This window comes from Terrapene carolina, unplaced genomic scaffold (genome assembly GCF_002925995.2).
Source record: "Terrapene carolina triunguis isolate 2854851 unplaced genomic scaffold, T_m_triunguis-2.0 Scaffold34021, whole genome shotgun sequence".
Lineage (NCBI taxonomy): Eukaryota > Metazoa > Chordata > Testudines > Emydidae > Terrapene > Terrapene triunguis.
In genome coordinates this window covers 3,528,557-3,555,904 of record NW_020698372.1, presented here as the reverse complement: position 1 = coordinate 3,555,904, position 27,348 = coordinate 3,528,557, and the positions used below count along the sequence as shown (strand labels likewise).

Here is a 27,348-nt window from a genome sequence, read left to right as displayed (position 1 = left end):
GATGATATGTAAGTGGACTAGAATATAAATGGACCTGTTTGGTGCTATTCCATTTAGCATTGTAGGCATCTCCCTGAACACTTGAGACCAATGGGAACATTTAGTGAAACTCTTGGGTCATGTATTTTACGGTGGGCTTGGTCATAACATAGAATCTGTGGAGATAATTGACAAAAATGATATAACTGGCAGAACCATACAGTTAGTACCCTCAAAGGAAAACACAATTTCTTATCAAATGACGTGTGTTGGAGAAAAATTGTCGATTGTCGTTTGCCTCATATATGCAAAGGAAACCCAGACTTGCTGAAGAAAACAGGTCTTACGATTACATTCTTTTGAGATCACCACTTTCTCTTAGTGTGTTTTTATTTTGGTGCCTGAGAGGAATCCCACAGAAATTCCAAGTGATTAATACTATACAAGCTAACTAGAGTTGTGTCAGGAGTGAATTACCCCATCTGAATCAAGTAGCCAGTTATTCCATTGATTCCATTTTTGAAAATCATGGCTTAAGTCAGTTGGAGTTGCTGGGTGCCCAGCACTTCTGATAATGAGGCCACTTATCAGGGCTGGCTCCAGGGTTTTGGCCGCCCCAAGCAAAAAAAACAACAACAAAACAAAAAAAAGCCGCGATCGCGATCTGTGGCGGCAATTCGGCGGGAGGTCCTTCACTAGGAGCAGAAGTGAGGGACCGTCCGCCGAATTGCCGCTGAACAACTGGACGTGCCGCCCCTCTCCGAAGTGGCCACCCCAAGCACCTGCTTGGTAAGCTGGTGCCTGGAGCCGGCCCTGCCACTTATTTAGGTACCTAAGTTAGTCTTAGAAGGCTAACTTTTGGCTTCCAAGTTTCAAAATCTTGGTCTTAGGAAGCAACAGATTGCCTTAATTACATACAAAGTTCTAGAACGTAAACTCCTTGTCTCCTACTTTGTATGGGATTTGCCCCTCCCATTTTAGTAACTGAAAAACATTATTACAAGGGTGGGGGGAACTGTCACATTTGTAGCTATGCTATACTGTCACATCAGAATATACCAGTCACTTTGCTACATGTGATCTGACTTGATGTAAGTAAATGTGGCATAAAATAAACTAAACTAATGTGACAGTACACAACCAAATAAATCAGATCAATTTGTGAAAAAAAAAAAAACACATGGGAGTTGATTCAGATCCACTGGTGCAAACACTGCTTTTCTTTCCTGGGGCTACTGCTGGTGGAGGTCAGCTTTAAGTTACAGCTGGGAATTCGTAGAGTTCTTTCCACATGATACCATTTTTGAGACTGTGCCGGTCAGCTGTGGGCTACCCACAATCACTCTCTGCGCAGACTTTCTGCTGCTAGCCCTGCTTATGGTTTATTATCATAAAAGGGGCTGATATGGCTTGCATCATCTTCTTGGTCTTTTGGGACCTGATCCAAAGCCCACTGAAGTCTCTGCGAGTCTTTCCATTCAGTGAGCTTTGGAACAATCTACTCAAAGGTGGGAGATTTTTTTTCCATTCAGAGCACAGATGCTAAATCCAGGTTCCATGTTGATTTTTGGGAAAAGATGTAGATGTTTACAATGTCTTTTGGCTTGTTGTCCTCCCAGTTCTTGCTCTTACACATTCCAGTATGATGGCACTTTCACTATTTATTTGAATGTTTCCCAATAAAGTTTTCCACCCATTCTTATTTGTTTGCAATGAGTTAAGATTCTTTGTACAGACCTTGTCCAATGAGCTCTTTTCTGTAAATGTTTGTATATGTTTATGAAAAATAAATCTTAAAAAAATCTTAATCAAAGAGAAAAAGAGAGCTCTCCAGGCCCTGTAAAGTCTTAACTAACTATTCTTTCCATAGTGAGTTATTTATAAATCCATGTAAATATTTAACACTTTTAAAACCATAGCCTCATATGTTATTCTATAATACTGTAGATAGCCTTTCAAAATGTATTCAGTACATTTGTTAAAATATATAATCTGCTATTTTGATATGGTAACCAAGCAACTTACTACTGTAATCAGAATGACTTTTAGCTACATTTCCAGTACTTATTTTGCCATAAAACCAGACTTGTTCAAGCTAAAACCAAGAAACAGTGTTCAAAAATATTATGCTATAAGGCTTTTGATTTAAGAGAGCCCAGTAGATATAATTTTTAGGAAAGACCAGGGAGAGTTTTTGTTTTTATTTGATGTAGACTCCTTTTAAGCATTCTGAAATGTTGCTCATTTATTCTCTTTAGACTCCTAAGGACCCAGTCCCTGGAATGGTATTACAATAATGTGAAAAGTCGCTTCAAGCGTTTTGGTAGTGCCAAAGTCCTGAAGAATTTATACAGAAAACATAGACTGGAGAGTGGTGCTTGTTCTGAAATAATAGGTACAGTACAGTTTTAATTTTTTATAGGCTCATCCACATTAACTCACATGATGGACCCAATCAGAGTTCTGAGAGTATTTGGGGGGGGGGGAGAAAATTACAATTTTTCAGAAGAATTACAGTGGGGGAATATAAGAAGTTAAATATCTAGGGAGTTGGGCTAGATTTGAGCTATTTAACTAATCAAAATTTAGATAATCTATAAGGCAAAATTCTGCTCTCAGATCTACAAAGCAAATTTCAGCTGTTTCTGCTCTCCATGAACATGCTTAGGGCTCTGAGAGTTTTGTGTAGATAATGAATGAGCACAGAATTTTGGAGTGGAGGTTTTCCATTGCACTTAATGCAAAATTTGACTAAGGCCAGATCCTGCAGTCCATACCACAACTGGAGTTTTGCCTGTTTGCCATAGAATTTGGCCCCATGTGAATTGCAGCTGCGGCTTACATTTGAAGTTTCTCTAGTAAATGGGGAAGAAATGTGATCAGTTTAATATCAATATCAGCCTTCTAGAATGAGATGTAATTCTTTCCTAACTATGGAGAGATGATGCATCCCCCTATAAAACTAGTAATTGAAGGTATTCAGTGAGTTTGGGGACAGTGCTTTCTTGCTGTCATGCTGGCACATTTACTGTAATTGAATAGCAAATGATTCAGAAGCAGAACCAGACTAATCTTTCTGAGATGATTTACCTCCACTGGGCCAAATTCATCCCTAGTGTAATTCGACTGAAATCTGTACAGAGTTTGTGTTTTCTACAAGGTTTATGTTTTCTATAAAGTCTTTCTTTCTTTCTTGAAGATAAGCTAAGCACTTGGAAAACAAAAATAATAGCAAGGCTGTGTGCACCTGGGTGAAGGCAACTCTAAGTGGCTCTTTTAATACTACTTAGAAGTACATGGCAAGCCTGTAGGTAGAACAGGAGAATGCCATCCTAAAAGATTCCATTTTGATAGGTTGCTTTTCTCTTCCTATCAATTTAAAAAAAAAAAACCTTCAAAAATGGAAATGAAAAAATAAAGGCGGGCATGCTACATTTAGTGGGTGTGATGCAAATGGAACAAAAGAATTAATTTAAATACATGCAGAAAATTAAAAAAGTCAGGAAACTGATCCTGCAAAACCTTACGCATCGAGGCATTCCTTATGCTCAAAAGTAGTCTCATTGAATTATGCCTTTAAATGAGACTGCTCCCATGAGTAATAACATGCAGGATACATAAGTAAGGATGTGCAGGATATAGGAGACCTTTCTGTAGGTCTCAGCGTCTAAATGTCATTGTTAACTTTCTTTTTCTATTTTCAGTATGACTGTAAGATAACCCTCTTGTTTCATTTGAAGATAAATACAAGTTTAAATGTCTGGGTTTGTTTTATTTATACAGTAGTGGCCTTTAAAATCCAGGATCTGTTTCAAGTCCCAAATGTCATGTTAAAAGCAAGTTCACTGCACTAGCTTTCATTTTACAAGTTCTGCATTTAAGTAACTTCATCCCCTCGCTCTCTCTCTGAGAAATCTTTCATATAAAAGAAATAACATTTTGTATAACAGCTGAAATTCAAACAGGAATTTTCAGACTACTCCTCTATACATGTGGTGTAGTTAGAAACACCACTACTTTTTGAAAGAGTACTTTAATCTAATAATATATTGAATATTCATATACAATATGTGTTGTGTTGTCTTTTTGAGCAGAAGGAAGCTTTTTTGAAGGAAGCATAGAAAATGAAGGAAGCATTTGTGGCAGTGACTCTACATTCTACAGACAGACAGAAGGTAACTCTACTTAAAATTCATTTGCACTAAAACTGAACTGTTACTGAGTTACTTGATAAATAGCCTACAGTGCTGGAGGGTCTCCAAGTCGCATTGGTCCCTGGTGATGAAACGTTTACAGGATCGCTAATCTTTTAGCTAAAACCTTTAGTGAGTTACCAGAGCTTCTGTGGTTCACAGGGCACATGCTAGACTTTATCTGTTTTGCATCATGCCTATTATGCATTCACTTCAATATGGTTTTCTTAATACTGTACACATGTTCAGAGTTTGTTCTCTCTCTCTCTCACATGATTTTCCCCTAATGCTCATACACACTTGTTTTTCATATAGGTCTCAGTTTTGTTAAATTCTGTTACAAACATTCCTCTCATCATAACTACCCAACTAAAGTAAGCACATTGTTAGTATCCCTAAATGGATTTTGTAGAAATATTGTGTTTTTCTATGTAAAATTGTAAGTTATGTATTATTTAAGTTTAGAAAGTTAGTAGCCTCTGTCAATACTGTATTTTTACGGAAATGTCTGGCAGTTCGGATTACAGGGGTGTGAATAGCAGTGTACACCAAAGTGCTGCACTATAACTCCCCTGTGTGAATGCTGCAGGCGCGAACAAAAGGTTCCTACTTTGCATTAATTTAGCCCTGTTTGAAGAGGACTAAGTTAATGCAAACTAGGAACATTTTAGTTCACGCCTACAAAGTCCACATGGGGGATTTACAGTGCAGCACTTTGGTGAGCACTGCTGTCACATCCCCATAATCTGAACTGCAGGGCACATAGACATGCCAGAGAGGCAGAATATAGAAATGGGTACAGACCACCCAACATTTTTTCTGTCTATTGAGATGTTTATGCCAATGCTCATCATCATGGTTCTGAGAATCAAGGTGCATGTGCAATGACATAGGGAAAGGTAGGAGAGAGAGGTCATGGAGGTCAAATTTAGGCTGCTTGGTAAGAGATTTAAGTCCAGGACTTCCATGGTAGCCTTCTCTGAAATGTTTCCAATTCCGCGCACAGGGCCAGTTAGACAGGCGGAACTGTAGAGTATCTTTGCGTGGATAAGAGGATGATGTTTGGAGGAGGGATTTAGGTTTATTAGGAACTGGGGAACCTTTTGGGAAAGGAGGAGCCTATACAGGAAGGATGTGCTCCAGCTACACCAAAATGGAACCAGATTACTGGCATGTAAAATTAAAAAGGTTATAAAGGCGTTTTTAAACTAAGGCTGGGGGGAAAGTTGACAGGTGCAGAGGAGCACACAGTTCAGACAGACGTCCCTTGGGGATACTCCATAGCTAGTAAAGAGGAGAGGCTAGAAGCTGATAAAGTACAGGCAGGAAATGAAGAGAAACAGTCAAACAAAAAAGATTCGTATTCAATTACATCACATGAAGTCAGACAACTAAATACTTAAAAATTTTATCAGTGCTTGTGTACAAATGCAAGAAGTCTAAATACTAAAATGGGTGAACTTGAGTGCCTGATATTAAATGAGGATATTTATAGAATAGGCATCACAGTAACTTGCTGGAACTATGAAAAGCAATGGGACACATACAAAATATATACAGTAGCAATGACTGACTGAGGGAGGGGAGGTGGCACTATATGTGAAAAAAGCATAGAGTCAAATATAGTAAAAGTCTTAAATGACTCAAACTGTAACATGGAATCTCCATGGATTGAAATTCCACACTTGAAAAATGAGAGCACAGCAGTAGGAATGTACTACTGGCCACCTGACCAGGGTGGTGATGGTGACTGTGAAATACTCAGGGAGATTAGACAGGTTACAAAAACAGAAAACTCATTAATAATGGGGGATTTCAACTGTCCCCATATTGACTGGGAACATGTCACCTCAGGATATGATACAGAGATAAAATGTCTAGACACCATTAATGACTGCTTCTTGGAGCAGCTAGTCCTGGAACCCACAAGGGGAGAGGCAGTTCTTGATTAGGCGTAAGTGGAGCACAGGATCTGGTCCAAGAGGTGAATATAGCTGAACTAGTTGGTAAAAGCGACCATAATGTGATTAAATTTAACATCCTTTTGGAGGAAAAATATCAATGAAACCCACCACAGTAACATTTAACTTCAGAAACGGGAATTACACAAAAATGAGGAAGCTAGTTAAACAAAAATTAAAAGGAACAGTCACGAGTGAAATGCCTGCAAGCATTCAAAAATTGAAAGTCAAATCCTACTGAGGAAAATAGAATAGAACATATACTATAGCAAGTCAAGTGTAAATGTATAATTAGGCAGGCCAAAAAAGAATTTGAAGAGCAACTAGCAAAAGACAGAAAAACTAACAGCAAAATTTTTTTAAAGTACGTCAGAAGCAGGTAGCCTCCCAGTCAGTGGGGCCATTGGACGATTGAGGTTCTAAAGGAGCACTCAGAGAAGGCAAGACCATTGCAGAGACGCTAAATGAATTCTTTGCATTGGTCTTCACTGCAGAGGATGTGAAGGAGATTGCCACACCTGAGCCATTCTTTGTAGGTGACAAATCTGAGGAACTGTCCCAGATTGAGGTGTCAATAGAGGAGGTTTTGAAACACATTGATAAATTCAATACTAAGAAGTCACTAGGACCAGATGGTATTCACTCAAGAGTTCTGAAGGAATTCAAATACGAAATTGCAAAATTACTGACTGTTGTATTTAACCTATTCCTTAAATCAGCCACTATACCAGATAACTGTAGGATATCTAATGTAATGCTGATTTTTTTTAAAAAAAAGGGCTCCAGAGGCGATCCTGGCACCTACAGGCCAGTAAGCCTAACTTCAGTACCAGGGAAATTGGTTGAAACTATAATAAAGAACAGAATGATTAGATGCATAGATGAACACAGTAGAGTCAACACACCTTTTGTAAAGGGAAATCATGCCCCACCAATCTATTAGAATTCTTTGAGGTGGTCAACAAGCACATGAATAAGGGTGATCTAGTTGATATTGCGTACCTGGACTTTCAGAACGCTTTTGACAATGCCCCTCACCAAAGGCTCTTAAGCAAAGTGAACATTCATGTGATAAGAGGGAAGGTTCTCTCATGGATCAATAACTGGTTAAAGTATAGAAAACAAAGAGTAGGAATAAATGGTCAGTTTTCACAGTGGAGAGAGGTAAATAACCGGACCCCCAAAGATCTATACTAGGACCAGTGCAGGTTATCATATTCATAAATAATCTGGAAAAAGGAGTAAACAGTGAGTTGGCAAAGTTTCCAGACAACATAAAATTACTCAAGATAGTTAAGTCCAAAGCAGACTGCAGAGTTACAAAGTGATCTCACAAAACTGGGCAACAACATGGCAGATGAAATTCTATGTTGATAAATGCAAAGTAATGCACATTGGAAAATATAATACCAACTATACATATAAAATGATGGGGTTTAAATTAGCTCTTACCACTCAAGAAAGAGATTTTGGAATCACTGTGGATAGCTCTCTGAAAACATCCATTCAATGTGCAACAGCACGCAAAAAAGCTAACAATGTTAGGAACCATTAGGAAACAAATAGATAATAATACATAAAATGTCATAATGCCACTATATAAATCCATCTTGAATCCTGCGTGCTGTTCGGGTTACCTTACCTAAAAAATGTATATTAGAATTGGAAAAAGTACAGAAGAAGGCAACACAAATAATAAGGGGTATGGAACAGCTTCTCTATGAGGAGAGATTAAAAAGACTGGGACTGTTCAGTTTAGAAAAGAGAAGACTAAAAAGGGATATGATAGAGGTCTGTGAAATCAAGTCTAGTGTGGAGAAAGTGAATAAGAAAGTGTTATTTACCGCTTCTTATAACACAAGAACCAGGGGTCACCCAATGAAATTAATAGGCAGAAGGTTTAAAACAAACATAAGGAAGTACTTCTTCACAGAACATACAGTAAGCCTCTGGAACTCATTGCCAGGGAATTTGGGAAGGCTAAAAGTACAACTGGGTTCAAAAAAGCATTAAAGAAGTTGGTAGAGGATAGGTCCATTAATGGCCATTAGCCAACATGGTCAAGGATACAACTTCACGCTCTGAGTGTCCCTGAACTTCTGACTGCTAGAAGCTGGGAGTGGACAACGGGGGATGGCTCTTGCTAATTGTCCTGTTCTGTTCATTCCCTCGGAACCATCTGGCACCAGCCACTGTTGGAAGACAGGATTCTGGGCTAGATGGACCATTGGTCTGACCCAGTATGGCCATTCTTATGTTCCTGTGCATCTTGATCAGCTTGGGATTGAGGTCTGGCTCTGCATCTCTGCAGTAGACTATACCAAAATCCTAGATCTAAGAATTACTGAAGCTGAAGAATCTTGGTCTGAATTTTGCAGCTGAGCATAAATGTGGGTATTTTGTTTGCTTTTTGACTAGGACATAGTATGATGGACACCCTAGCTGTGGCCTTACGTGTGGCAGAAGAAGCAGTAGAAGAAGCCATTTCCAAGGCAGAGACATATGGTGAAAGCCTGGTAAAAAAATTTTAATAACATTCAGCTGGCTTATATAGATCAGTTTTTTCTTTATTCAAGTAATAGTGGAAAGGTGAGTGAAAATCAAAGAAAACGTAATGCAGTGATGAATTAGCTTACTGCATTAGCTAAAAGAATTGTGTGCTGTTTCTCTGAAAGTTATCATCAAGATAGCACGCATGTTCCACTTCAGAAATACAGGATATTCCAATAAATTAGAGTTATTTACATTCAGTTCTTTCTGCATACAATGCGAAGTAGGATGTTACTCATTTTTATTTTTATATTGATCTTGTAAAAATACCACTCAAATGTGACTCTGTAGTATTTATAAATTGTATCTTTGTGCAGGACAAACAGAACGAGGCTTGTTATTTACGGGAACATAAGGAGGAACTGATTGAAGAGCTTGCCACTACCATAGTGCAGAAGGTATGTGATGCAGCTTTGCTGTTGCGAATTGTATTCTTTGGAATATTAAATGGCTAGAAGACAGCCCTGTAGTCTATCAAGGTTTGATTTAACTCACGCAAGATGATACATATCAGAAAAGGATTGAATGTGTATGTGTGGATGACAAGAATATCCAGGAGAGGAACAGCTCAATGGAAAATATCCTGCCTCCTGCTGCAGCAGCTCCTGGGAAATTGGTCAGAAGACTGATTCTCCTGAATAGGTTTTAAAAACCTGGACCACCCCAGACAAATTGGAACTGTTGGCAGGTTTGTCAAAAGCTGCCTGTCGATGAGATCTGTTTCACTATAGAATAATTTCCCAAAGACCATTACAAATCAGACAGGGAAATGTGCATACACATACATTACATAGAGCTGTGCGAGAAATCGAGGGGAAAAATTGTTCCTGAGCGATCTGAAATGAAAAAATTTCTTGGCAAAACAAAGCACCAAAAATTTCATTTGGGGTCAAATGAAACATTTTGCTTTGATTTTAGGCACTTTTAACTGCTTTTTAAAATTAAAACAAAGGAAATTTGGAAACGTCATTGGAAGAGGACAGGGGAGCGTGTTCTCCTCTATAGCCTTGTGGCTAGAGCATTCACCTGGAAGGTGATAGACTGGGGTTCAGATACCTAATCTGCCTGTATGGGGGCTTCCATATTGCAGATGAGTGCCCTAACCAGTGGGCTATTGGGTAACAGGTCACCTCCTCCTCCTCTTGCTGTTTTACGAATAGCACCTAAGTGCCTTTCTGAATCTAGCCTGAAAAAACCCTTCTGGCTGAATCTCTTTGGCGAATTTGTGTCAAAAATATTGCACCGAGCTCAAGTATTACAGAGAACAATCCTACACTTGCAGGGAGATAGATTAGATAAACTACTCAATCTTTTTTTGTCTGCAGATGAAGTAGATTTTCAAAGGTACATTTTCAAACACTTAGGGGGGAAGTGAAGGTAGCTATAAAATATATATATACCAAATGAACAAAAAAGGAAGTTCACAGTAATGAATATAAATCAGAAGCTAGCAATTACAGACAATAGGGAACGCAAAAGGACAGAAGGGAAAATCAGTGGCTAGCAGAGTTAAGGACCTAAACAAAGGGATTTTTAAAGTATATTAGGAACAAAAGGAATCCTAACTATGGTATTGGTCCATGACTAAATGAAAATGGTAGAATTGTCAGTAATAATGCAGAACGATAGAATTGTCAATAATAATGCAGAACAGACCATGGTGTTCAATGAATATTTCTGTTCTGTATTGGGGGGGACAGCGGGGGAACAGATGATGTGATCTTATCAGATGATGGTGAAACACTTTCCTTTCCATTCCACTCGGGAAGATGTTAAACAGCAGCTACTAAAACTGAGCATTTTTAAATCAGCAGCTCCGGACAATTCACCAAGAGTTTTAAAAGAGGTGGCCGAACAGATCGTTTAGTATTAATGTCGATTTTCAAAACTCATGGAACATTGGGGAAGTTCTCGGAGACTAAAAGAAAGCTAATGTTGTGCCAATATTTTAAAATAGTAAACGCAACTATAGTAATTATAGTTCTGTTAGCCTCATATCGACCCCAAACAAGATAATGGAGCAGCTGACGCAAGCCTTGATTAAAGGAGGGTAAAATAATTAATTCCAATCAACATGGGTTTGTAGAAAATAGAACCTGTCAAACTAACTTGAAACCTTTTTTGGTAAGATTGCAAGTTTGGCTGATAAAGGTGATAGGGTTGATGTAATATACTTAGGCTTCTTTAAGGCATTTCGCGTGGTACCATATAACATTTTGATAAAGAACTAGAACAATATATAATTAACATGGCACCTATTAAATGGATTAAAAACTGGCTAACTGATAGGTCTCAACATGTAATTGTAAACGGGGAATCATCATTAAGTAGATGTATTTCTAGTGGAGTCCTGCAGTTCTTGGCCCCGTACTAGTTGACATTAGTATTAATGACCTGGAAGAAAACATAGAATCTGTTAGAAGAAGGAGCAGGTTGACCCAGAGGCGGATTGACTAGATGGGATCCTTTATTGCGATACTTGTTCCCCTCGACCCAATTGTCGAGTAAGCACTGGATTAGTTACAGCACACTCCTTTTATTTAAGTTAGTATGTAAATGCCTACATCTGGTACAACACCCGAAAAACGCTTATTAAGTAATAGAAACACCCATACAATTAGTATATCCACCCCTCTATATTGTTCACAACATTACGCATGTTATACAGGCATTTTTACCTTGAAAATACATTTCTTTGCAATAATTTGTTGCTACAAATTTCTTTAATCAGCAGTTCTCGGGGGAGGGAGGAAGGGGCCATGACCCAGGGCTCTCTTGTGTAGCTAGGAAAGAAGGGAGGGGGAGATAACCCTTCTTTTACACAAAGGGTATTTTTTTAGACAACTACATTTCTTACGCAGCTGCAAGGCTTATCAATTCTCAACAAGCAACAGGGAAGGGAAAAATATGGCAACTTATTTATTAAACAAAGAAATACTGCCTGTCTGTGCCTTTCTTCCCTAATGCCATGTCAGCATACCAGCAGCTTCCCAGGTCTTTACTTAAACCTAACATATCCCAACAGAATCATCACTGATAAAATTTTCAGATGACACAAAAATTGGGGGAGTGGTAAATAATGTAGAGGAAAAGTCACCAATACAGAGCAATCTGGATTGCTTGATAAACTGGATGCAAGCAAACAATATGTGTTTTAATATGGCTAAATGGATACATTTAAGAACAGAGAACATAGGCCATGCTTACAGGATGGGGGACTGTATTCTGAAAAGCAGTGACTCTGAAAGATTTGAGGGTCATGATGGATGATCAGCTGAACATGAACTCCCAGTCCAACGCTGTGCCCAAAAGGGCTAATGCGTTCCTTGGATGAATAAACAGGGGAATCTCAAATAGGAGTAGAGAGGTTATTTTCTCTCTGTATTTGGCACTGGTGTGACCACTCCTGGAATTCCTGTGTCCAGTTCTGGTGTCTGCAATTCAAGAAATATGTTGAAAAGTTGGAGAGGGTTCAGAGAAGTGTCACGAGAATGATTAAAGGAATTGAAACTGTGCCTTATAGTGTTCGGCCTTGTCTACACTGGCAAGTTTCTGCATAGTAAAGCAGCTTTCTGTGGTGTAACTCCTGAGGTGTACACACTGCCAAGGCACTTAGTGCGCAGAAACTGCACAGTTGCAGCGCTATAAAAAAACAACCCCAACAAGAGGCATACAGCTTTCTGCGCCGGGGCTACAGTGCTGCAGTGCCAGTGTAGACACCGTGGTAGATTACAGCGCTGTCATTGGCCTCCCGGAGGTGTCCCACAATGCTGTGATTTGAACTCCACTGCCCTGCCCTCAGGTGACCAACCGTGAGCCCCACCTCTTAAATTCCTTGGGAATTTTGAAAGTCCCCTTCCTGTTTGCTTGATGACGCATGCAGTGGTCTCAGTGCATCTTTCCAGGTGACCATGCCTGCTCCACGCACCAGGTGATCCCCCGCTTGGAGCAATGCTGAGCTGCTGGACCTCATCAGCATTTGGGGACAGGAGGCTGTCCAGTCCCAACTGCGCTCCAGCCGTAGGAATTATGTTACCTATGGACAGATTTCATGATGCATGACAGAAAGGGGCCATGACCGGTACAGTGCAGTGCAGGGTCAAAGTGAAGGAGCTGCGGAACGCCTACCACAAGGCACAGGAGGCAAACCCACCGCTCCGGTGCTGCGCCCACGAGTTGCCAGTTCTACAAAGATCTGGAGTGGATGCTTTGGTGGCTTGCGTGCCAGTTGAGAGGGACTGAGCCAGGAAGAGGAAATCCTGGGTGAAGATGTGGAGTGGGAGGGGGATCCAGAGGCAGAGGACGACTCGGAGGTCAGAGATGCATGCAGCCAGGAGCTCTTCTCTACCCCGGAGAAGGCCAGCCAGTCACAGCTGTCAGATCCTGGCAAAGCACAAACAGGAGAGGAGGCCCCTGGTAAGTGGCTTTGATCTTGGGAATTGCTGAAGCAAGTTGCTGGGGGCAGGAGGGTTGCAGAAAGCAGGCTTGTGTCTGTATGGTGCTCTTACCACCACATGCCTAGTCTGAGCAGCGGAACAGGGTGTTGATTGATTCGCTCACTTCACGGGAATCTGCCTCAGAGATCTCCACGAAACTCTCATGGAGATACTGGGCAATCCACTGCCGCAGGTTCTTTGGCAGAGCTGCTTTGTCCCATTAAGGGTAACTTTCCTGCACCACTCTGCCGTCACGGGGGCAGGGACCATTGCTGCACATGGGGGAGCCACATAAGGGCCAGGGCAGAAGCTGCAGTGTGGGGAAGACCCTCCCTCGATTCCCTGCTCACCCTCAGCATCAAGATATCTTCCATAATGAACACAGCCTGTGGAAAATGTGGGGACAGTAATGATTATAAGGCCCTCCCTATAGTGCTGGCTCTCCCCAAGAGCCACGTGCCCAGTGTACAGTACCGTCCTGGAACAGTGATTTCCCCAGCCCCTGCTGTTACTCACCGTTTTGGGGGTCTTGTGGCTCATGTGTGCTTGCCTGGGGTCAGCCAGTTAGTGACAGGTATGTGAATAGCGGCTGTGTTTTAAATCACTGAATCAATGGTCTATGGGTTGCAAACAATACTGCTTCTGTAAAATGTTGCATTTTGGCTTCACAGAGATGACCTTGGGAGCCCAGCCTCCCTCTTTGTTATCGCCGGCTGAACGGCTGCGCAGAATTAGAAAGTGGCCACGAAGAACTAAAGAGGATTTTCTGTGTGATGTCATGATGCACGCTGCGGCCAAAAAACAAGAATTGAAGGAGTAGTGGGACAGCGAGAAGAGGGACCGAAAGGAGAAAGTGGCGCGCCAGAACAAAGCCATGGAGCAGTTCTTAAATGTTATGGAGTGCCAAGTGGACACGCTCCAGGCGCTACTAGCACTGCAAACTAAGCAGCTCCACACCCACCCTCCCCTGCAGCCGCTGTCACAAAACTCTTTCCCGTGTACCCCCCAGACACCGCCAACACACTCTTAACCTCCTGACTCCAGTCTGCACCCACTGCTTTCCATTCCTGCCCCGTCACAGTGCAGCCCTGTGGACAAGGTTGCATATGATACCTGGACATACACAAATCTTTAACCATCCCGGGACTCCACCTCTGTCTGGGACCCTCCCTTCCCCCATCCCCACAGTGCTGATGTGTTCTTTTGTTTGTCTCTGTCCTCCAGTTGTTGTTTTTTAATAAAAGAATTGTTTTGGTTTGAAAGCAATCTTTATTCCATTAATTGAAAGCAAACGGAGCTCTGCAAAGCAACAGGCAATTTTCTTAAACCTTCACAATGCATCCTCTGCACCAATCACAATCACCTCCCAGCATTACAAGCACTGCACTCCTGAGCATAGCAACAAATATTAGTGGCTTTCAGCTTCAAATTGCTGCCTCAAGGCATCCCTGATCCTTGTGGCCCCATGCTGCGTCCCTCTAATAGCCCTGGTCTTTGGCTGTTCAAATTCAGCCTCCAGGTGCTGAGCCTCAGTGGTCCAGCCCTGAGTGAAGCTTTCACCCTTCCCTTCACAAATATTATGGAGCGTACGGCATGCGGCTATAAGCATAGGAATATTGTCATCAGCCAGGTCCAACCTCCCATATAGGCAGTGCCAGTGGGCCTTTAAACAGCCAAAAGCACACTCAACAGTCATTCTGTACTGGTTCAGCCTGTTTTTGAACCACTCCTTGCTGCTGTCAAGGTTCCCCGTGTATGGCTTCATAAGCCACAGCGTTAAGGGGTAAGCAGGGTCTTCCAGGATTACAGTGGGCACTTCGACTTCCCCTACGGTGATTTTCTGGTCCGGGAAGAAAGTCCCTGGTTGCAGCTTCCTAAACAGGGCAGTGTTCCAAAAGATGTGTGCGTCATGCACCTTTCTGGACCAGCCTGCATTAATGTCCGTGAAATACCCACGGTGATCCACAAGCACTTGGAGAACCATAGAGAAATACCCCTTCCGATTAATGTACTCGGTGACTAGGTGGTCTGGTGCCAGAATTGGAATGTGAGTGCCATCTATTGCCCCTTCACAGTTAGGGAAGCCCATTTGTGCAAAGCCATCCTCAATGTCACACATGTTGCCCAGAGTCACGGTCTTTCAGGGCAGGATGTGATTAATGGCCCTGCCCACTTCCATCAACATGAGTTCAAAGGTCAACTTTCCCACTCCAAACTGGTTAGCGACTGATCGGTAGCTGTCTGGAGTAGCCAGCTTCCACAGTGCAATTGCCATGTGCTTCTCCAACAACAGAGCAGCTCTCATTTTCGTGTCCTTGCACCGCAGGGCTGGGGCGAGCTCATCACACAGTTCCATGGATGTGGCTTTCCTCATCTGAAAGTTCTGCAGCCACTGCTCTTCATCCCAGACGTGCATCACGATGTGATCCCACCACTCAGTGCTTGTTTCCCGAGCCCAGAAGCGGCGCTCCACTGGGGTCACTGCCTCCATGAATGCCACAAGCAATCTCATGTCGTAGCTACTACATGTGGCGAGATCAATGTACAACTCTTGCCTTTGTAGTTTAAGGAATAACTCCACTGTAACTTGTGATGTGTTAGTCAGAGCGAGCAGCATATTGGTCAACAGGGCGGGGTCCATTCCTGCAGACCGAAGAGGCAGAGCGTGCAGTACACAAACCGTTGAAAGATGGCGCCGAATGTGGACAGAAGCACAGGGATTGCTGGGATGCAAAGCAATGCATCACAGGGCATTGGGACAAGACCCAGGATGCCAGCTACCACCTCCGCCTTCCCACAATTCTTAGTGGCAGAAGAGGAAGAGATGCTCTGTGGGATAGCTGCCCAGAGTGCACTGCTCCAAATACCGCTGCAAGTGCCGCAAGTGTGAACACGCTATTGCGCAGGCAGCTGACAGTGTGAACACACAACAGCAGTTTCCCTTCAGCACTCTCTGAGTGGGGATATAGCTGCCAGCGATGTAGCTCTGCCAGTGTAGACATACCCTTAGACTCAAGGAGATCAACCAGTTCCGTTTAACAAAGAGAAGATTAAGGGGTGACTTGATTATAGTCTTCAAGTACCTCCATGGGGAACAAATATTAGAAAATGGGCTCTTCAGTCTAGCAGACAAAGACTTAACATAATCCAATTGCTGGAAGTTGAAACTATACAAATTCAGACTGGGAAATAAGGTGTACATTTTTAACAGTCAACCATTGGAACAATTTACCAAGGGTTGAAGTGGTTTTTCATCAGTGGCAATTTTTATATCAAGATGAGATGTTGTTCTAAAACATGCTCTTGTTCAAACAGGAATAAATTCAGAGAAGTTCAATGGCCTGTGTTATGCAGGAAATCAGACTAGATGATCACAGTAGTCCCTTCCAGCCTGAGAATCTATGAATCTAAGGAAATGGTGCTTAAGCACCTAACTCCCGTTAAAAGTCAATAGGAGTTAGGTGTACTTTTGAAATCAAGCCCATATCCTTTATTCTGTGATTCCATACCAATATTCATCTACTTATGCATTCTTATTCTTAGAAAATGTATACTTGGCTTCCAGATATAGATCACATTAAGTACCATTGGTGGGCTATAGATTTCCATATTGTTTTAATTCAGCTCTGGTGTTCCTACAGATATTAGATAATGACTTTATTGTAACTCTCTTATGCACTTGCAAATTCTCTGACTTCAGATAAGAAGAAATAAGTGCAGGTTGTGAAGATCAAACTTGAATTAGCTGGGGCCGAAGCTAAAGGAAACTCAAACTTTCTATTCCACGCTGTTCATCTTGACACAGCCAGTGCATTTTGAGCCATATGGCTCTGGCAGTACTTTCCAGTAACCTTTTTTTTTCTCTCTCTATTTCAACCCTACAGATTATAAGAAAGCAAAAAAGTAAAGCTGAGCAGGCGGAGGCTGATTTTAATTGGCCACAGTCCAGAAGCAGCGGTCTGGCATCTGTTGCTGTTTCAGATCAGAGCATGCTGACTTTTCCGGGCAGTCGCAGGGGATCCTACACATTATGGGTGAGTGACCAAACTCAACCATCTAAATTTTCTGCTGCAAGAAAGTGGAAAATAGAGATAGTAGAGATGGGCATGCTGACTAGACTGTTAAATGCAAATATACAAAGCATGAGCATTAAATCCAAAGAGTAAATGTTGTTTGGATACCACAATCTGATGATCAGGTGAGATGCAGGGCCCTTGGTCATTCCTGTCACACTACCTCTCTCTTCCAATACCCTCTATGCCAGCTTTATGTCAGTGACGCTTTCCTCACTGCAAGAGGAATGTTCTCTTGGCCATTTTTGTTAAGTTTTCATCCACTTGGCACCGCTGTAGCAGACCACAGAATGCAGCCCAGGGAGTTTTTTTCATTATCATCAATCATCACAGCAAACAGTGGGGGAACAGATGATGTTGTGCCTGGATGGTAAATGTTGAGGATCATTTTGAAAATCCCCACTCTGGCATGGCTGCCCCTACTTTTCTTTCACAGGGCGAACAGGGACTGTGTTCTAGAGCAGTGGTTCTCAAAGCCGGTCCGCCGCTTGTTCAGGGAAATCCCCTGGCGGGCCGGGCCGGTTTGTTTACCTGCCGTGTCCGCAGGTTCGGCCAATTGCGGCTCCCACTGGCCGCGGTTTGCTGCTCCAGGTCAATGGGGGCTGCGGGAAGGGTGGCCAGCACATTCCTCGGCCCGCGCCGCTTCCCGCAGCCCCCATTGGCCTGGAGCGGCGAACTGCAGCCACTGGGAGCTGCGATCGGCTGAAACTGCGGACGCGGCAGGTAAACAAACCGGCCTGGCCCGCCAAGGGCTTTCCCTGAACAAACGGCGGCCCTAGTTTGAGAACCACTGTTCCAGAGTATCCTCTGGACTGAGAGAAATGAATAAGTTTCAAGCTAGTCTTTTCCAATGTATATACTACTACTTTGTCCACTGAAGTCAATAGGATCCTGTCCAGTTATTCCACTGTGCTCTGGATCAGCCATACAAGGGGTGGGTGATTTAAACAGTAATATCGGGACTCTCTCTACATACACTGAGGTGTGCAAAAAGATACAGACACAACTTTGTGCCTACATTTTTTTCATTGAAGACCTTGAGCCTCTTTTTTGCAGTGGAGACCTCCTACTATATTGGGGATGTGGGTTTTTTGGGGAGGAGGGCGCAAATTCTAATGTTCACCATTAAGTCCAAACTTGTGTTAGCTTCAGTGGAAACAAGATTTGATCCTTGGTGCTTTTTTCTCTAAAATAATTTTTGAACCTTGGTTTGCTGTATTTTGAGTCTGTTAAATGTTATTTCTTGTTTTGTGAGCTGTTAACACAAGTCTAAATGTTGATTTGTATTTTGTTTCCTACCTCTCTAAACAAATAAACTAACCACAGCTGCAGAGTATCGTGTAGGCCCCATGTTATATTACAGAGTGTTTTCCCCTCCTTTTGCTTATTTTCTCAGCAAAACATTGTTAGCACCTGCTAGGCAGTGAAGAAAATCTACACAGGCTACAATAGTAAGATTTCAGTTACAGCAATAAGGGAAAGTGGGTGAAAATAAGCATCAGTAGTTTCTTTGGATTGGATGTTTTATGTTGAGAGATTCATTTCCCTTTTTAGACTCCCTTCTGACACTTCCCAAGTGTACCCTGGGCTGTGAGACATCTCATTAGTGAAAACAAGTAAAAGTTTATTTAGTGTATAGAGATACAAGTGATAGCAAGTAGACGAATTGGAAACAAATGGTTGCCTATAGAAAAAAATCATAACACGCATTGTAGAACTAGACTTACTTACTTAGCTACTTACCTGTCTTACAGAGCCGTGCTCACCTGAAGTCTTTCCACCTTTTTACAGCCAAGTTTGGCAGTGACCCTCCATTCATAAGACAAGTCACTCTGTCAGCTGTCTTCTCAGTGAAAGGTCCCAGGTGCCTGTTTGCACTCCAGATATATTAGAACAATCCATTGTCCTTGTTCATAAAGTGGTTATTTCCTGTATACTCCTTCCTTGTAGATTTCACAAACACTTTATCAGCATGTGGCTCAGGCTGCAAATAGGCATATACTGGAACACACAATGACCAGACGGGAGGATAAATGTCTGTTACCCCCTGCCTAAAAGGAACCTTCTGAGACATGCCACCTTCTGGATACTGCCTTAACATAATTTTCAGCATGTGCACATAACTTCATAGTAATTATCATCAGTACAGACATTTCTCAATGATTATGATGACCAGTGGGCTACTGGCTGTTGGTAGAGACCTCACACCATCCTTTAGTGACTCATTGTGCATATATCTGACCCAGGGGATCCCTGTGAAACTGTATGTATGTATCCCTCTGCCCATGTATCCCTCTATCCATCACACCCCTCTTATGATTCTACAAGCATATCAGACACCGTGATATCCAACTATTGGACAGCTTGTTTGTGACACCATGTTGGGGGCTGAAAAAAAAGTAAATCCGCCACTGAGTCAATGAGAGTTTTGCCTCGGGAACAAAAGGAATGCTCTGTTCAAATCTTCAGGTATTATTTTAAAAGTTTTTAATAGCAAACTGAATCCTGCTGTTCCTTTGCATTTGGAGAACTCAACATGCAATCAATACACATTGGGATTCAGTAGAGAAATAGCAGACAAGATCATATCTCTATTTTTGTAATTTCACTTCAGTGAAACTCTTCTTTGTTTTCGGTTGTACTAGACTCGGTGGAGAAATTTGGACAGATAAAACTGGTCGTGTTAAAGTTGGTCCCTTTATAATAACCAGCTACAAATCTTTAACTGCCATCAGTTTGTATTGGCTATTTAGACGTGATGGAGGCCATATAAGAATTTGAATAGAACAGAAGTAAGCCTGTCCATCTGGATTCTATTGAAACTCTAATCTACCCTCAAATCAGCAAAACAGAGCTCTGAGTTCCCAGTGAATACTTGTGGAACCTGTGGCTGCAAAGTGCCTCACATGGAGCAAGCAGAGAGCGGTCAGTGGCCACATGGTTCTGAATAAGAGCTGTGCTTCGCAAAGATATGAGCATCAGAGGAGACCTGCATCTGTCTGCAGACTCAAGACTGAATTGCATTCGTTTACAAGTTCTCCTTTGAGAAGGTTATCTTAATTTACTAGAAACTAGATACTAGAAACTTAATTTTTTGTTCTTAAATAAAAGCGTAAATTCTACAGAAATTGACATTTAGATGCACATGCTCACTAGAGAAAGCTTCACACTGACCAGTGATAAGTGAGATTATATATGCACAAACTAAAAAGGCTGTAACCAGTCTAGTAGAGGCAGTTTCAGCCTCTTCAGCTCACGCCTCTTTCAGAGCCATCCCAGACAGAGTATTATCAGGGCCAGAGCTGTATACATAGACCCATCTCCTAATAAGTATTTTGTAGGCAGAGTTTCTTCTGTTTAGGAATTTCTTCACAACCAACCAAATTCCTGAGTGAAGCAAGCAAAAGCAGGTTAGATTAAATCAAGTGGAACAAGAATGTGAACAGGGAATGAAAGATGCACAGAGTATGGGAGAGAGATAGGACAACTATCTTTTTTGTAATGCAAAACTGGCAAATTACCCTAGGTGCAAAAAGTGTATTCCTTTTGTATGTAAGATGGTAACACATTGAATTTAATCAGGATGATAGACCTAATCACACAGTTGTTTAAACAGATTGCATGCTACAGCAGAAGGCATTAAAAATCCACATTTACCCACACAGTTTATTACAGATATCACCTATCTAAGTATAGAGGGAAATTGTTATAGTCTTAAATACCACTGTGTTCTAACTGATGTGAAATGCTGACTTTTAATGTCAACCATTGTACATGTCTGATCTGTGTCTGCTGGAAAATGCCGTTGGGCGGTCTGCATGACCTCCCCAATTGTCCAAAATTGCTTGTTTCTAAATAATTGTTAGTTTAGTTAAGACAGCATTTTATCGTTCTAATATAAATAGTGTATGAATACAGCCCAAGTTATAAATCAAGGGCAACAGAGTAAATAGAAACAGACTGTCTGACATATTTGACTGTTTTGATTTTGGAAAAATGTGTTGATCTCCATATATATGTATTTTTAAAAGCATCTCTTCAGAAATATATTCTAATTGCTTAATTGTAAGTACTATGCTGTGCCACTAGCTATAAAATACCTTCTTTTTTCCCAAATTTCCTCAAAGTCCCATGCCAATGTTAAATTGCTGATGTAAGACTGAATGTTGTATTCCTTGTGTCCCATAAAAAGAGATGGATGACTCCATCTGTTTGTCATTAGCACTGTTTGGCGCAATAGACAATGTTAAGATGTCAGGAATTTTGAACAAGGGACAGGTTATTTTGTATCCTTTCAATATATTCCATTACTATAAGTCACTGCAGCTTAAAGCAAACAACCATTTGGTGTACTGACGGAATGCAGGCATCCCAATGTGCTGTAACTGGTATATAAGTGGTCTTTATATTTTGGCTAAAATAATGCTAATGTAAATAGAAATTCATTCATAATTTAGTGTATTTAAAACAGCTAGGAATATAGGAAAGAGGAGTATTTCATTAAAATCCACATTATTGGTGCAGTCCAGGGGAAACAGAAATGTGCCAGTTAAACTAATTATGTGAGAAATCAGGGAGTCGAACTACTGTATTAAAAATTGCAGGTCACTTGTGGCTCAGGTTCATCAACATGTTTTAACATTTTAGTTCGGTTCTGGTTCAGACACTAACTTAGAATGATGGTTTGATAACCATTTCAATCACGTTGAACCTGTTTGAACCAGTTCAGGTACATTTCCTGCAGATTAATGTCACGCACACTTATGCTTGCATTATGCTTGTAACTTCTAGCAAAAGAATACAATGATAAATATTTCCTTATAGAAAAATTGTTTTAAAATAAGTTATTTGTACGCATAAGTAAAACTTCCTCCAGAACTGTCAGTCATATTTTGACCACTGAAGTGACAAAATAAATTTCAGTCCAGAAAATGCCCTTTCTACATTGACTTGCAGAGCAGGAACCAAGCCCTCAGTGGGGGAAGGGAGGTGTTCTGGGAGTTATAGTTCCCTTCTATGGGCAGTCCTCAAGTGGGCATGACAGGATAACTACCAATCCCAGAACCCCTCTCTACCTCACCACCTTCAATGGCTTCTTGGGAAGTTTAGTCTCTCCCCCTCCCCTCTCTCTCTAGGGGAGGAGTAGAGAGAGACCCTTCTTCAGAAAACCCAAAAGACCCTCCCCCGGGATTATTGAACCTGTGATTTTGAACTAGTTACAGATTTTTGTTTTTTTGGGTTTGGTTCCAGTTCAGGTTCATTGCAACTCGGAGGTTTTCAGTTCGGATTCAGTTTCCAGTTCACTCAAAAACCCCTCTCTGAACTGGTTTTCAGGTTTGGGTTCGGTTTGACTCCCTGTGAGGAATACAATATACTGAGAGTTATTTACTTGTTTAAATGATTTGCTTGAGAAAAAGAAGGAGCCAAAAACCTGCAGTCCTTACTTGGCTCTTATTCAAACAAAATACGCGTTGAAATCAGTGGAAGCCGTATGCTCAGCACCTCTTAGCATTTGCCCCAAACTTTATACAAAGCATTAAAACATTTCAAAGAAAGTATAACAAAGTGGATCCTGTTTAGCAGACATAACAGAGCAGGACAGCAGCATGGAGCAAAGAAAGGATTACAAAGCAGGAAATATATGCCAGCTAACACCGATTCACATCTTCTAACTACTATATATCATAAACCATGCTATAGAAATACATGTAAAATGTATTCTATAAATATAAAAATACAGATAAAATATAAACAGGTTTTTAGACATAATTTGGTATCTATTGTTTAGAATAATTGAAATGTATTCTACAGAATGTGTTGCATGGATATTCTCCCAATTACCTGGGTGCCAATCACCTGGATTTCAGTGTGTTAGCTCCTGTCAGTTTCCTCCTTATGAAAGTCAGCAGCAGCACCTCCTCCTCACTGAAGCCCAGCACAGAACATGAAATTAACAGCAAATTACTTACTTTTGAAAAAAAAAATGGTAATTACAAGATGCTTATCCCTCAGTTAAAGGATTGTATAGGATGAGGATTTTATCTCTTGTATCTAGATGCTGAAGTACAGTGAAATAAACGAGGGATGAGGAAATAAAACTAAAGTGACTGTCACCTTCCTAGAATTCAGTCAGATGTGCTTGGAATATTTTCTTTTAATCCTCATTTTAGCTTCCAGATAGAAACAAAAGACGTTATCAAATGATGAATGAACTACCCATTCTTCCATTCTTTTCTTTTTTGGGGTGGAGGGGGGGAAGGAGAGAACAAAAGATACAAATATCAATTTATCTCCCCTAAAAATATTCAGGTAAATAAAAGTACTCCTGTTGATCCCATGTAAATACATTCCAAAATATGCCCATAGAACATTAACCCCTCATTCAGACATTGTAAGAGCGATTTTAAAAAATTGATGTTACACTGACGGTCCTTTATATAGTTTATTTATAATCCAGGGTTCACTAACATTCGCTCTCCAATAGTGTTATAGCAGTGAGCTTTATAAAGTGTACACTGGTATTCATTAAGTGATAGGAGGCATTGCGTGCGGACAGTGTTACCAGTGTCCCTCCAATCAGTTAAGAACCACACTGTCTTCTTCTTATGTTGAAGCTCCCAATGAACCAGTCTGTTTATAGAAAAAGCGGTGCCATTCCAAGACGGTCAGTTCTGTAATTATTCATTAGGAACTATGTCAAGAGAGAAAATTGGAGTGAGGATGTAAGTGCCTGGTATTTCTTTTTCTAACAATATTCTTACAGCAGAATGCCAATAGATAGGATTTTACAGGAAGAGTAGACTCATCACAGCAAAGTGTCTGAAAATTTCTGTCAATACTATAACCTTAGTTTCCAATCTATGACATATTGTATTAAGATTCTACAATGATTTGCACCTTGAAACAACCAAAGAAGAAAAAAGTATATGCAGTTCACATAACTGAATGACATGTTTGGTTACAGTGCCACCTGCTGATGTATTTATTTATTGCACTGAATGAAGGTTGATGTACTTTTTAAAAATTACTCCATTTTGGCTAGGAAGCTTTATAGTTAGTTTTAAAAAAAATTGTAAAACTGATAATTATTGATCCACTTGGAGAAACAGAACTTTTGGCTAAAAAAAGAGAAAAAAATGAACCAAGATAGTTAAGTCTCAGGCAGACTGCGAAGAGCTACAAAAGGATCTCTCAAAACTGGGTGACTGAGCAACAAAATGGCAGATGAAATTCAATGTTGATAAATGCAAAGTAATGCATATTGGAAAACATAATCCCAGCTATACATATAAAATGATGAGGTCTAAATTAGCTGTTACCACTCAAGAAAGAGATCTTGGAGTCACTGTGGATAGTTCTCTGAAAACATCCACTCAATGTGCAGCAGCAGTCAAAAAAGCGAACAGAATGTTGGGAATCATTAAGAAGGGGATAGATAATAAGACAGAAAATATCATATTGCCTCTATATAAATCCATGGTAGAGATTAATAAGACTGGGACTTTTCAGCTTGAAAAAGAGACAGGTTAGGGGGAATATGATAGAGGTCTATAAAATCATGACTGGTGTGGAGAAAGTAAATATGGAAGTGTTATTTACTCCTTCTCATAACACAAGAACTAGGGGGCACCAAATGAAATTAATAGGCAGCAGGTTTAAAACAAATAAAAAGAAGTATTTTTTCACACAACGCAGTCAACCCGTGGAATTCCTTGCTAGAGGATGTTGTGAAGGCCAAGACCATAACAGGGTTCAAAAAAGAACTAGATAAATTCACGGATGATATGTCCATCAATGGCTTTTAGCCAGGATGGGCAGGGATGGTGGCCCTAGCCTGTTTGCCAGAAGCTGGGAATGGGTGACAGGGAATGGATCACTTGATGATAACCTGTCTGTTCATTCCCTCTGGGGCACCTGGCATTGGCCACTGTCTGAAGACCGGACACTGGGCTAGGTGGACCTTTAGTCTGACCCAGTATGGCCATTCTTATTTCTGTGCGTTGCTTGGCGTGGTAGGTGCCCCAACCGCAATTCAGCTTGGCTAACTGCGAAGAGCCCATTGCTATGGTACATGGCTAATCTTGCTACAGATCAAGCAGACACTCTCTGCCTTTAATACCTACATTTATTATTATTTTTATTTGTATTACTGTAGCATCTAGGTGTCCTAGTCATGGACCAGGACACAATTGTACTAGCTACTGTACAAACACGGAACAGTCTTTCGCCACTAAAATCAAACATTATACACTCAATAAATTTTTTAAAAGCACGTAAGTCCCATTTTCAAAAATTGACATAAGAGCCTAAATCTTACTGAAAATCAGTGGGACAAAGGACAGATTTTTAAAGATATTTAGCTGCCTAAAGATACAGATAGGCGGCTACTGAGATTTTCAAAAGCCCCTATACACCTGATTCCCATGGGTGCCTAATACCTTTATAAATTTGGCCATAAGTTCCTAGGTGTCCAAGTCATTCTTTCAAAATGGGACTTATGGATTGTCTGCATGGTGGGATAATGTGCATTACTGGGGTGTGATTTCTAAAGCACACTAACATGTTGCTCATTAATTGATCTGTGTAGACCCTGCTGGTGTGCACTAAAGGTTCCTTAGGGCACTTTAATATAGTGCTGTAATGTATGTACCAAACTCAAGTAACAATACTTGTCACAGGGAATGCTGCAGGATTAAGGAGAATGAATCTTATTCCTAGATTGTAGAGCCACTTTATAGCCACTACTGCAGATTCAAAGCTTCAGTAGCCTCTGCTTGGGTTACATCTCCTTTAGGTGGGGCACATTGCCAGTGGATCCACATAGTTGCAGATATGTCAGGCTCAGCCCCAGCCACCTTTCTGCATCTGGGTATAAGGAAGCACACCCAGGCGCCAGCCCTTACCTGAGCTCCTTAAATCCCATCCCATAATACTTTGGTCCTACTATGACTAATGGCATCTGTTGATTTGCCACTAAATGCATAACTCTCAATTTGCCCTCACCATTAATTGTGGAGGAACCAAAAGCAGATCCCAAATCATCCATGCACGTCATATTACAGAAATTGAACCTGTTGACACATGTTCTAGCTAAATGCCTGCTTCTGTGTTCGGAATGCTGAAGAAGCCATTTAGCTGAAGTATCTCTTGGCCAAATTTAGTCTGTTTTCTTCTCCTCACAGGACAAGCTTCTCTTCCCCTTTCTTCCTACACTGGACATGAGTGCTGACTCCTTTTTATCTTTAGCTGTCTGGGTTTCTAGTGCTTGCACCAGTGATTTTAACTGTTACCAATTTCAATTATCCCCCTGGTTATCTTAATAAAACACAATCTTATTACCTAGCTTCTAACCCCAATCTAAAACTGACATCAGCAATGTGAAATAGCTTCACAAGGGCTTTTTAGAATGCAGTCAGCTCCATTGAATTCAGACCTCTCCCGATCCAGGAGTAAATGGAGCTTCGAATGAAGCAGCATGGAGTGCTGGTTCGGCAGCAAGCTAAGTCAAGTCATGATGGATGGACTTGTTCTCTTCTGAGCTCTGCATGGCTTTCTTCTGTCCTTGAGCCCTTTGGGACATCACGTGGCATCACCAAAAGGAGGAAGGGAAGGAGTAGCTCCGGCAGAGCAACCTGAGGCAGATACTGATGCCCAAGCCCAAGGAGCCTACATAAGGAGCAGAGAAGGGACGAAGGCGGCCTGACATGAGGCTGGGCTGAGGCACCTTTCTCCATCATGCTCTTGGTGGTGGTTTCCTGGGGAACAGCAGTTGTGGTTGCATAGCACCAGCCGCTTCCTCTTCCTGGAGGCAGCACAAGCAGCTTCCTCAGACCACTCTACCAGAGCTCCTTCCCCCTCCTCAGGGCTGATGTGTCCTGGAGCTCCTGCAGCACCCAGGATGCCTTCTTCCTCTTGCCCTTTATGGGGGCTCGTTGGGTAGGGTTACCATATCTGAACTTTCAAAAAGAGCAACAGAGGGTCCTGTGGCACCTTTAAGACTAACAGTCTTAAAGGTGCCACAGGACCCTCTGTTGCTTTTTACAGATTCAGACTAACACGGGTACCACTCTGATACTTTCAAAAAGAGGACACTCCATTGGGGGGTAGCCCTGCCCCCTAGCCACTCCCACACCCTGACAGCACCCCCCGAACCCCC

General features: G+C 41.4%; 1 protein-coding gene across 1 annotated transcript in view; it reads left to right on the top strand.

Annotated features, from left to right (window-relative positions):
- Positions 1 to 27,348, top strand: part of LOC112119306 (rab effector MyRIP) — a 343,018-nt gene that overhangs the window by 261,175 nt on the left and 54,495 nt on the right. Inside the window, exons 4-8 of the mRNA XM_024217917.2 lie at positions 2,238 to 2,374; positions 4,074 to 4,154; positions 8,552 to 8,649; positions 9,001 to 9,081; positions 17,004 to 17,153. Of these exons, the coding sequence (XP_024073685.2) occupies positions 2,238 to 2,374; positions 4,074 to 4,154; positions 8,552 to 8,649; positions 9,001 to 9,081; positions 17,004 to 17,153 (547 nt within the window). The remainder of the gene's footprint in view (positions 1 to 2,237; positions 2,375 to 4,073; positions 4,155 to 8,551; positions 8,650 to 9,000; positions 9,082 to 17,003; positions 17,154 to 27,348) is intronic.